The following is a 13,220-nucleotide window of genomic DNA, read 5'->3' on the forward strand; positions in this document are numbered from 1 at the left end:
AAAAGTTTTGTGCTTGAAGGAATTCTTCCTTATCCCCTCTGGCTGCAAAAGAACCCCCAAATGAATGCAGTTATATTGGAAACAAGCTGCAGGATTTAGGATACTGAACTCATGGAAAGTTTATCCCTGAGGGCTTTTAAAAATCCACATAGTGCCTCTTCAAAAGAAATGTGGAGGAAAGAAACCAGAACCTATCCTTGCATGTGTAGAGCAGCCTTACTCACCACCACCTGGCACCAAAAGGCATAGCAGAGGTCTTTATAGTACTGAAGCTAGGATGAACCAAACAGTGTGGAATTTCCTTTCTCCATGACAAAGATTTTGAGGAAAAAAATCTCAATGTTCAATGTAATTTTCATGCACTTCTTGGAATAACATACAAATGTTAACATTTAATGGTTTTCTTAATTGAAGTAATATATGTATCTACTTATGCTTAAAAATAAGTTTTATAAATATACAGCCAACTTGTGAAAAACTGCAAAATCATTTAAAGGGTATCACAATAAATTAAAGAATTTAATTTTAAGCATGAGAGTCTATCAACATCTCAGATATCCTTAGTTTTAAAAGCAAAGTCTGTTTTCCTATTATCTGAATCCATCATTTCCTTTGTTTTGACAAATGCTCTTTTAACAGACAAGTTTTCAAATCATGTTGAGAAAATTCAGGGATATTTTAAAGCAACTGATGCTTGTTCTGCCTTTTTACTTTCCAGAAGGATTTCCATGTTTTCATTTTGGATTTCAAGGGCATCCATCTGCTTAATCTCTTCTCACCTCTTAGGAAGTTTTCCTTCCAAAGAGATAACCTACAGTGCTCCTAATTAACACTGCAAATAGTCAAATGAATTTTTCTCCAAGTGACATGGAAATTTTCTGCTTGTACATAGAAGCATGGACCAGAAAACTTGAGCTCTTGAAATAGTTTTTTAAGTAATTTTATATGTAAACTTTCCAATTAATAATTTTGTCATAAATGTTATTTTTGCCTTTACTTCCATAATTTCCTTTCCAGTTTTCTCATCACTTCGGGAAGGATTCACACAAGCAAACCAGATTGAGCCATTTCAGATACTATAGGGTGTCTTGCCTGATTATCAGTTGCTGCTCAGAAAGGGTGTGGATCTCTTCTAAGTTCTCTGTTAGATCTACCAGTCCTGTGCTGAAGTCCTGGATACCCTAAGGTATCTAAAAGGCACTAGGCACCTCTGTTCATGGAACTGGGTCTTAGAAATTATTAACAATATAAGTATCTCCAATGAGAGAAAACCAACACTTATAATCCCAGTTCTGTGTCCTTCAAAATCTGAAATTATTGTTCAAACGTAGCTCTGCAGAGAAGTTCAGAAGTATTGACCATACATAGACAGGGCTGATAGCTCATTTAAATTCTGAGCTCTTCCAAGAAAAAGAGACCTTCTTACTAGTTTTTTTGGTTAGTCTTCAAAATCGACAACTGTACGCAGGAATTTCCTGTGCCATGCTCAAATTATTTAAAGATGATTAACTTGATAGTGTATTCTTTTCCAAGTGGCTCCACTTACATTTATTAAGAGAAGAGTAAAATGTTATTTTGCTAAACAGGTCACTGTGCTACAAGGTCACATATAATGAAGAGCAAAACATCACTATTTTGGATGATAACATGTTTTCCTTCTTGGTGTTCAGTGACAAATTAAGAAAAGAAAGCATTTTTCACTTGTAAGTTTGATGTTACCTCTACATATCAGACCAGCCTCCCATAGAAGTTAAAAGTGGTGGCTAGTTTTACAATTACTCTTTTTTTTTTTTTTACATGTTATTCTGCTGGTAATAGAACATATGAAGCAATGAATTTCTGCATTGACAAGGCCTGGCCAAAAATAACAAAAGAAAAAGTTTTCAAAAACCCTGCAAAATGTTTATGAATTCTAATCCTCAGCACATGAATAAATACATCTGACAAACTGCAGAGTACCTTACAAAGGCCTTTCCCAACCTTTCTAATTTGAGTTCAATTACATGTGCAGTGTTTAGAAACCGAAGTTCATCTTGCCAAGGTTTTTAAACTAGGGTTGAACTACATACATTATTATTTGTAAAAGTGAAGGGCAGATAATAAGTTATAATAATCCAATTAATCACCTGTAAAGAATTGCATTCAAGGAAGAATGCATCCTCAAATTGCAATAATTGGTTGTTTGAAGAAAATCTTTTTTCTGTCCTTGGCAGGAGCACCTCTGGAGTTTGCTGTGCAAGTTCATGACTATTATGCTAAAATCACACAACGTATATGCTATGGGCCATGTGGCATAGGTTGTTGTAAATCTACAGATGTCAACAGACGTGCTGATTTCCACTAACTAGATATCAGACTTCCTCATTAGTCTCTGCTCCTTGGTAACACCTTTACTTATTCTTTTAAGCAAACATCAGTTCCCCATGGCAGTGTCGGTAACAACATCCTCTCTGGAATATTTTTCTCTTCTTAGCAGCCACAGTGTATTTTGTCTTTGAAATTCTGCTGCACCAGACCGTTTAATGTTTGTCCCTGAAGACAATGCTGTAAGAGCACAGGAGAATAATGCTTACTGCATGGGATGTTTCAAGTTATTAATAATGTTCTTTTAAAAGTGAATTAAAAATGGCTTTACAGGTATTTTTGTCTTTCCTGAAATTTGCTTTGCTGTATTTTGCAGACAGACAGAGTCACAATTTATCTAATTTCCCACTGCCTAATTACACTAAAATAAAATGGAAGTAAGTCTCTCTTCCAGTACACTTATTCCATTCCCTTTTCTCACAATCGGTATTTTTTCTCAGGCAATGGTAGTCAGTGACAGCAGAAATAGTAGCTGGGTGTGATATAGTGTTAAAACAAAATGAGGCAATTTTCATAAATGGGTAGCACCACCAAATGGTCATAACTGGATAGAGGGACCCAGGCACCTACACAGAGGAAGACACATCACATCATCAGCATTGCATCATTTGCATTAGTCCCACGAGGGTGTACATTTCAGAGAACGGGTTTAGAAAGGCCATGAAAAGCTATTGATGGTATACATTGATGAGATACTACCACGGGGAAGATGATGACAGAGAATATTAGTGGGAGTGCCCTGGAATGGCAACTAATAAAGAAGGCAATGCTTCATTCACTAAGATTGGCAAATGCCTCAAGCTAGGTTTTGTAATCCATATTTCAGCCCCTAAATAAAAGGACTAACATTGAACTGATCATTGAAAAAGCTATCATTTCATCCATTGCATGTATAATGTAAAAAATAATAAGCATAAAAATGTTTTTCTCATAAAGATGAAAAGCAAAGGTTCAAAAGAATATTTAGACAATCCTTCTATCAAATATTCATCAGGAGACACATTACTTCACATTATTCACATAGGTATCAAGTCTGGCGGTGAACAGGAACTGGCAGACTAGTTTGCAATTTGGCACTAACACATTTGATTGGAGAGATTATGTAGCTATTACCACTTTTCTGGGGCGGGGGGGTGGAGGGGAGATGTATTACACTGCACATTATAACAAGATATTGCAAAATTCACAATTTGTGGTACAAGTTTTGTCCTTTCATAATTACTTTGGTTGCATCTTCAGCAAGCTTATTTTCCTTCTCACTGTATTTATAGGAGAAAAGATATTTTCTAGTGAACAACAGAACAATTTTCACTAATCTGAATGCTTATTTTGTGTTTGTGTACATAAATAGCACATACTTGTATTTACTCAGTCTGATAGTCCACTCTCAAAAGTTTTTAAATAATATATACAGTGTTTGACAAATATTGGACACTCAATTTAAACTACATGCAGATCAACCTGAATCATCATTTACCACTTAAAACAAACAAACAAACAAACAAAACAAAACAAAACATTTTTGAAGTCTTGGACACATTCAATTTCAAGAGCCTCTGAAATATGTTATTTCACATGCCAATTGAAGTGTGAAAATACTGCAAAAAAATGTGCCTTTGCAATATCCAGTTCCTAAGATTACCAGATATCTTGCAAAAGCCATTTTTTTTTCCATATTTTTTTTTTGTCGTTCCTGAAATTTGCTGGAAGGTTGGTCTGATCCTGGTAGATGGTATGCACACCAATGACTACTAATGATGTGAGCCTCACCAAAAGCAATTTTGAAGTATAAAATCTTACTCAGAACTGGGAATGATTTAGTCAAACACCAGAGGATTTATATAACCATCTAATTTAGAGGTATTTATCCAAACCAGCTCATCTAAGGTCTGCTCATATGTAAGACATGTTCATTTTGCATGTTTTTTATATCAAATGAAAAAAGGACTGATGCCATTGTTACTAAGAGAAAATCAAAGAAAGGAGTTTCAACAAACTTGGATCATTCTCTCCACCTACTATGATTTATGTTTTACCTCATTTCCTAAAAGGGCGTTTATACAGGCTTCAGATGCGTCGCAGATGGCAGTAAGGTCATGTCCTCCCTCCAGTGCCAGCACAACACGGCCATCCGCTAGCTTCAGCAATTGCTTGGTTAGGTGACCAAAACCTGGTATTCAAATACAGTAGCGCAAACAATTAAAGTAGAACAGATATTACTGGCATATGTCACGTCTGCTGTGATGAAAAGCTCACAGATATTGCACAGGGAGCACAAGATATATTTAGTCCAGTATCCTGTTTCTGACTACAGCCCACACCAGATGCTTTGGAGTTAGGTATATGGAATTTTGCATGAGGCAGATGTGAGATAACATCCCCCTGCTGATCACTAAGAACTGGAGATTAGTTAAAACATGAGGCTGTCCCTCTTCTTACCTTCATTATCCGTTATCACCCTGGATTCTCTTCCTATTTGCACATCAATGTAGCATACATCTATGTTATTTAGAGAGATCTGATATAATCCTGGTCATTTACAGCATCGAATGACAATATTTGTAGTTAAATTATGATAATATAATTTAAAATAATTGTATTTTTCAAATGAGATGATGAAACTTTTATTTAGAAATTGCTTCTTCCTTTGTATTTGCAGTTTGAGTACAATATACAACCCTGGACTGAAAATAGTGGAAACACTTTACCTCTTAGCTCCTTTTGGAAGTGTTTTTGGAAGCAGCACTAATAACTAGATCACTTATTTTGATTCAAGGTTTTAGTATAAGTCTAAACTGTCCAGAACTTCATAGACATCTCTACCAGTATCACTCACTCTTGATCAGCAATGTCCTAAGCAATTCTTCACTACAAAAATCATAGTACTTCATTTTATGTGGTGATCTATAACTGCATAAACACTAACACAAAGTTTTCATCTGTGATTCAAGTACAATTGATTTATTTAATTTTTAACAACAACAAGAAAAATTACATGAAAAAATGTTAATTTGGAGAAAAGATTTTGAAGGGAAGTTTTGTGGTGGTTTCCTAGGACAACTATTGGTTTTGATTCATCACCTTTAAGTCAGTAATGATAAGTAAAGCTTTGAAACTACTGAAGTTAAATACCCATTGCATCTTGTTCTTAACTTTTCCATTTGGTCTTTTTTAGTTTCTCTATTGGTGGTCATCATTACGCATTCCAGTGCACTTCATACCTTAAATAAAGCATTTAAAAGTTACCTGCTAAACCCTAGGGCTCTATAAAGACAGGAAAACCACCAACTTTTTACTATGTTCCAGAGAAGAATGTCATCAGAAGTTAAAAACTACAAAAATCAGAAGCATATTTACTAGAGAAGTTTTCTAAGACATAGACTTTAGGCTTGTTCTGGCAAACAAGCAATCACACAATTAGTTCTGTTTACACCTTAGGACTTTGTTAAGCACATGCCCAACTGTTTTTAGAATAGGGACTTTAAGTATAACAGCTTGGATTTGGCAGTGCAGACAAAAAAAAAAAAATCTACTTGTCATTTAATCTGTGGATGATTACAGAACACTTGAGGTGAAATATTGGTTCCTTAAGCCACTCTACAATCTTCTGTACCAAGAACTTAAGTTTTGATTCCAGCAAATAAACTACACTGTGATTCAAATTACATACAGTGTTAAAAAAAATCTTAAACTCTTATTTAAACTCAACTTCTCCTCATGAAAAAAAAAATAAAACAAAACAAACTAAAACCAACACCCAATCCTCTCTACAAAAGACCCAATTTAGACAGGATATTATAATAAAAGTGAAGGAAAGAGTGGAATGAGGATAACCTTTGATCTTTAGCCAATTTCTACTTTCTTTTACCTACAGGATTTATTTCTGTCTGCATGTTACACGTGCAATCTTCAGATTCGTAAGAAGAAAGTGCCAACAGCATAAAGTGAGTTGTACATAAAGCATTTAAAGGAAATGAAGAAGAATGAACAGGCACAGACTCCCCAGATATATAACTCACCCTTTGGGGCTATGAGAAATCTAACAGCACTTTAAGACAACATTATCCTTCATGTTATACAGCTTCTGTGAAGAAGGGAAAACTCTACCATGTTTCCCCTGCACATTTTGAAAATTTTGTATGACCACAAATGTTGCTACAGCTACCTCGTAATTTTCTGAGGTATGTGTGGCAATAAATGTAAAGACTCTCAGTGCCTTTTTCTTCTTTTAAGCAGCCACACATAATATAGCTTATAAACATTGTTACAATGTTAGTTTGTCTGCTTGGTTTCCTAATGATTTTCCTAATATCAATCTTATAATAATAATAATCCGTTGGTGAGTCAGGATTCATGCAATGAGCCATGCAGAAAGCATCTTTCCCAACTGAGATCACAGTAACAAGATAAAGTGTTGCCAAATGAAATCAAATGATGGGGGCTTTTTTTTGTTGTATTTACTCCAATGAAGTAAAGGTGATTTGCTGGAAAGGGAGGAAATAATTTTAGCCAACAGTGCCAACAGTGCCGGTGACCGAATGAGTTATGGAAATTCTTAACAAAGGAACTTGGATTCTGTGTCAGTGCAGCAACCTAGGAAAGATATTAGCTTCCTCAAGGAAATCCCCTGGAGTGCAGAAGTAACAAAATGGAAAGAAAGGAATCCCAGACAAGTAATGGTTTTAAGATGGGTTGTAGTTCATGCCAAACAATTAAGAAAAACAAGAAGAAAATAGAAACAAGCACCATGCAAAGAATCAGTCATCTCCCCTGATATAAGGAGATCAACGCCCCATTGACCAACTCTAAGGTGAGAAAAGAGTCAGGCAAGCATTTTGAACCCTGGATCTTCTAACTCACTGAATTTCTAGAAATCAGTAGCAGTTCTTGGCCCTTCTACTGTGCCTGCTGACAAAGGTGCCTGCTGTGATGCTAGTTTTAAAAGCTGGTTTTGGTTTTGATATGCCATATTACAAAACTGTATGCTTTTTCAGTGCTGCATAAGTTATAGATTAAAGGCAGTTATGAAAAATAAAGTCATGTAAAAACATCAGTGCTTGATTTTCAGTCCAGTCTTAAATGGATATTGGTTCCTTGAGGCTGCAGGTGCCTTTGTGCCATTTAGAGTCTGAATGGCTGACTCAGTGGCAGGCATCTATCAAACAGGGCTTGAAATGGCCCTGGCGGTACCCACAATTATTTGAGTCTATAAACATGAGTAAAAATATCACACATTAATAATGAAAAATATATTCTTTAAAAATCCAGTCATTTCAGTCAACAAGTGAGGAAAGATTGTACATGCAGGGGTATATCTCAAATCTTCTTGATGTGTTTAGTGAATTTGTACTTCAGAGAAGTAGCTTTTGTTTTTTATTTTTAAATTAGGCTCACACAATGTGCCAGAAATAGTGAGCATGGTTCTATGCCAACTATTATTTTCATAATTTCCATAACTGAAACATTAAAAGTACCTGTTTCCTTCACAGATCAAATATTCAGATATCTAGGTAGAATTTACAAAAGCACTTAATATTTGTTTGCTATGATACTAGTAAAGACAATGATATAACTTCAATGTACAAAAGAAACAACATTAAAACACCACCAAGTAGTTCTGAAAATCCTACTCGCCAGGTGGCTTACATTTTCCTGACAAAAAACTTGTGAGTGCACAAATGTACATCTAAGCAATAAAGACTAGATTCAAAAGGAAACTTTTATAAACCATGTTATGTATGAGAGAAATACACAATATACGAGCTGTTATCTGCCAGGCTTTGAAGGAAAAATATAAACTTTTAAAACAAAGGCACAAAACATACTCTTTAATTATACCCTTTCCCCTTCTCCAGTGCCATTAGTGGAGCAGATACAGTCTTTAGGCTTATGTAAGAAAATATTATACTAATGAGCAAGCTCTCAGGCTGTTATTGAAGGACACAGCGTGCTGATCATTTGATTTACATTCTAGGCAAGTAAATCAGCTTTTAGTGGACTTATCTCCAGTATAGCACTAAGACCTTTTCTTGTTTGTATTTGTTTTCTTTTGTAACAGAGAAGCTCCCCAAGCAATCCTTCTAGTTCTGCCAAACAGCAAGTAATGACACAGGTGAAGCTCCTGCCTCATTTGACTGAAGTTGCTGGAGCAGCTATACTCTTCCTGGGTTTACTGGAAATGTTAAGCCTTATAAAAAGAGAAGAGTTATTTCAGTTTTCTATTTTTGTTTTTGAGGCATCCTTTGTCTGGCAGCCTGAAACAAAAAGTGGCAGAGAGCAAGTAAAAGAACCAGGCCAGCTCCCCTCCAATGGACTCAGCACACAACTGTGTTGAGTATCATGGCTGGACAAAGTAAAGCTAGCAACTCAGAGTTTGTATGTACAGCCTCCCATTTTGAGAAAGGAACATCTGAGAGTCAAGACAATTTGTGAATGTTATTCTTTTCACATCCTTTTCTCAGCAGACAAGGAAAGGAACCATATGGATGGGGCACACTCCCAGCCAGCACCACAGCACTCCTTGTTTGCATAAACAGTCATATACGCAGCTTCAATTTGCTCACCAGCAAATGTGCAAACACCCAGTTAGCAGGGACTAAACCTGCCTCAGCAGAAGATGGGCCCCTTCCTTCTCCCCCACTGTGCATAAGGAGAGCAGATGTCTCCTGCACAGTCACTTTTTGGGTGGCAGCAGGCTGAGGAGAGCGGTGGTTCTGGCCCTTGCTCGGGGAAGGAACACGGACATGTCATCAACCGAAAGGCTTGTGAAGCTTTGGATTTATGGGGAAAGTCTCAGCTTTCTCAGCCTCAGCAGTGGTGCCCCAAGAGCCCTTTTGGATTCAGCATCTTAAAAGCTACAATCCTAGCCTAAATTACAGGCAGAGTTCTGGTGAGCTCCTCTGGCTACTTGGAGCAGCCAGGAGAGGAACACATGCAAAACACAAAAACTCCACAGTCTCCGTCCTGGACCTCCAAGCATGTATTTAACTATTATTTACCATTTAATCATGTCATTACTCTCTAATTTACTTGAGAATGTGTTTTCCTCTCATTAAAACTGTTACAATGATTGCTGCCAAAAGTCTACCCACCAGTGTTCTGAGCTCCTTCTCTGTGGTTCCTTCATGATTATTTGATTAATTTTCATTGATATTCTTCCAACAATAGCATCTAACATTAACTGGGTCAGTTTTTACATAACTTCCTGAGTCATCAGGCTACGTGTCCTAAATAAATATGTCCACACAGGAGTCAAAAGATAATTTACCCTTCCAGCACTGGCAGGAGCTAGAACATTTTGTAAAGCTTATGTTCTGTGATAAGAAAACACATTTTCTTTTCAGGTCTTAACTGAGGACTTTTTATTTGATCAAACATTCATTTGGATTAAGTCAGAGGTTTGACTCAGTTGGCAGTATATGGCCCTGAGCATGGGGGAAGGAGAGATTTTAATGCCAAATACATTCTTCTGAAAAACATTTTCCAAATGGCTGAAATTATGAATGTTAGTGTTGAGGTACCTGAATTCAAATGGTAGAGATCTGGCCTCTGGGCATTAACTGCTGATTTCTTGCTTTTAATACCAGAGAAGGAAGCTTAGTAACACTTTAAATTACATGTCTCAAGCAGGCATTTAATTTAGATTAAATTAGACAGTAATTGTATGTTAAATTAATACCAATGGTCTCCGGAACACATTTTTTATGAATTAACAATTTATGTAATTGATGTTTTTATTGCATGCCTGTTAGTTCTACAGTAATACGTTTTTCATAATTAGCTCCTCTTTAGCTGCTACACTGAACATAACTTATTAAATCTCTACTAAGTACATATTCAAGGATACATAGGATACCTCTTAGAAAGCCAAACAAAGCAAACCTATCTCACTACAGGAAAAAGCCACCTTGACAATGCTCAATAGGATGGTCTGGGCATCTTCAACTGTCTTGAGATATGTATGTGTCCAAGAGGGTCATGTAGTCCACTGCATTTGCTTAGCCCTCTGGGAAGGAGGAACTTGTATGCTTCCACCACATAATGACAATAGTGACCATCTGAGAAAATGATCCTTAGAGAAAACACATGGAGGAAGGACACTCTTCCAAACTCTGCTCCCAACTAATTCATACTCAAAAAAAAGGAAGGGATTTCTTCTGTACCGTGCATTATCACCAAGTAGGGGTTCTGCATCCTGCAGGAAAGGTCATAGTGATGTACAACATAACAATGATGTTTTTAGAGCTGTTATAATGCTGTCATGTGGATTCAGAGGGAAAATATTACAACCACAGATTTCAGCTGCCAGACTCAAAGCAGGAACCTTTGGATATTTTCAAAACTGGCTGGATGTTTTCAGCCCTGTTCTTACTAGATATTTGCTCTGTGTGTTCCTTCTTGGTTTCCTCACTTTCTCTTCATTTCTACCCCATCTCACACCTAGCCCAAGTAATAATTTTTCTATTGTCCTGCCATCCTCTTCTTTTTTTTAAAAAAATTTGCTTCCTATTTAGTAAATCATCTACTAAGTAAAGCTAGCCAGGAAGCAAGATTATCTGCCTGTTAAATGTTTTTTTCAGGAACATGTAGCTGTTCTGCATCAGAAGCCAAGAAGCCAAAAGGGGAAATGTAGAACTGCAAACAGCAAGATGGCATTTCAGAATCTCGGGTTCTCCAGGAGGTTTGGGGGCTTATTTTCCTTCCCCCTGCCAACCCCCTCGGCCCTGCCAGGGTTAAAAAACCCTCTAAAGAGATTCTACAGGGATAGTCTAATCAGGCTGATAATTACCTATTGAAAATCTGTCCCACATTTGTGAAATCTGTCAACTTGATAGTGCAAGTGATACCACTGTTATAACTTCTTCCAAATCTGATCAAATTGCTCAATTTAAACTGATGTACAATATAGGCATCTGATGTTACAGATTACAGATGATTATATCTCCAAATCTGAGTCCAAACTCAGTAAGGGGTTGGCTAGAAAACAAGACATCTGATTAAAAAAAAATAATTCAAAGTATGAGGAATTTGTTTCTAATCTACACTGGAATAAAAATCAGATACTATTATTGACTATCCAAATAAATTAGTAAGCTTGATTAAGTTTGGAGAACTTTATTATAATGCTACTGCCTACAAAATCAACTTGACAATTTTTTAAAATATGCAGGGCAAAGTTTCTGCTGTTGTAAATGAGTATGGCTGAAATGTGGGCACTGAGTTATGACTGAAAACAATCTGATGGGAAGATCTAGACTTATTTCTTTTTTTAACTGATGAAAAGCCAAGTCAGTTAATTTTGAATTGACCCAAGAGACTAACACAAAGGATCTGATTTAAAGCCCATCACTCAGAAGCTGAGAACAGACTGCCATTTTCTGAAGATGGTCTACAAAATTCTGCCAAGAAAAGCAGCACGGATTAAACGATCTTTCCAACATATACAGTTTCTCAGAGTCTACGAATTAAGGCTCTCACTTTTTTTTCAGTCATTTATTGACCCTGCCACATCAAAATATCGTGTTAAATTAAGGTCTAGTTCCTTAGCCAGTGTTAATCAGCATATACCATTATCTAAAGACCTGGCCTCCAGATGTGGATCATTTATCATTCCAAGACTAGGGGCACAGATATAATAAGCATATCAGGGATGGGTTCTTGTAGGTGGATAGACTTGAGGTAAATACTCTATTTCCTGACCAATTTGGCACCAAGTCTCCTGGTGAACTCTGTATCAGAGGTCTACTGCCCCTCAGGATTTTGATCACATTGTTTAATAAACATCATTTTCTAATATCATGAGGGAAAAAGGCAGTGCATTTCTAAGGGATTACTATACATCTCGATTAGTTACTTACTTTCCCTCTGGCCTTGTGCCCGTTAACCCCACCTGACATATGCTATAATCACCCAGAAATGCACTGCCTGTCACCACTTATTGAAAAGGTAATGTGTAAAACTCACTAAAGGAAGTGGTATTGAAACTAGGCTTGGGGTCTGACTCCTTACAGTCTTCTGATTAATTGCAATTTCCAAGTAAAATATATTGAGCAACTTTCTGTTATGCTGTTCTGTTAGCAAAACGTGTAAGAATTAAGGATGTGATTTCAACCCATACAACAGCCCTTTTGTCCCTTTTCGTACTATTAAAAAGGACACACAGATGCCTTGAAATGGCAGGTAAAGCTCCACAGAGTAAAATAAACGGTAGCTACCATTAGAATGACATAGGTGGCTCTATCCAGCCTTCTTCCCCAACAGAGAAATCATGTCAGAACCTTGTCACCCATTACACAGCAGAGTCTGCAAGAGTCTTAACCTGCTGGGAGCATAAGAAAAGGTGTTGAGGAGTTGCATGGGCCTCCAGTGAAGGCAGGACTGATGCTTCTGTGTTTTAATACACAGGACAGGGAAATATGCAGAAGACATTTTTATTTTCTCTTCCCCAGAATGAAATATATGACCCATCCTCATCACAGATATGCACCAATTTTAAAGAATGAGAGCATACAATACAACTTGTGACCTGGCACAAGTTAATTAGAATAGGAGTGACCTCATCATTTCCCCAGAAATTCTTCCCCTGCCCCAGGAAAACATATGAGAATAAAATCTTTTCTTAGAATATCTAATATCTCATCCCTGTCTTTCCAGTCTTCTGACACACAGTTCTCTGAAAGAGCCCTTCTGTGAGCTTCTGCAGCCAAGTGGCAACCCACAAACTACCGCTTGAGAACTAGAGCTCCAGAATCTCTCACGGAATTCTTCACTGAGTGGTTTTCTACCTTAGAGAAACATAAAATAATGATCATAACAAAGCCTGGGTGAAAATTCCTTCAGGTAGCTGACCAGACATA

General features: G+C 36.9%; 1 protein-coding gene across 2 annotated transcripts in view; it reads right to left on the reverse strand.

The window, feature by feature from the left end:
* The window catches only part of HDAC9 (histone deacetylase 9), a gene marked incomplete at its 3' end in the record, with an annotated part of 428,033 nt that overhangs the window by 19,695 nt on the left and 395,118 nt on the right, over window positions 1-13,220 (reverse strand). For both annotated transcript variants that reach the window (XM_082043859.1, XM_082043855.1), the window contains one exon: window positions 4,401-4,534. In XM_082043859.1, the coding sequence (XP_081899985.1) occupies window positions 4,401-4,534 (134 nt within the window). The remainder of the gene's footprint in view (window positions 1-4,400; window positions 4,535-13,220) is intronic.

The sequence above is a fragment of the Streptopelia decaocto genome (assembly GCF_964273445.1).
Source record: "Streptopelia decaocto genome assembly, chromosome: 2".
NCBI lineage: Eukaryota > Metazoa > Chordata > Aves > Columbiformes > Columbidae > Streptopelia > Streptopelia decaocto.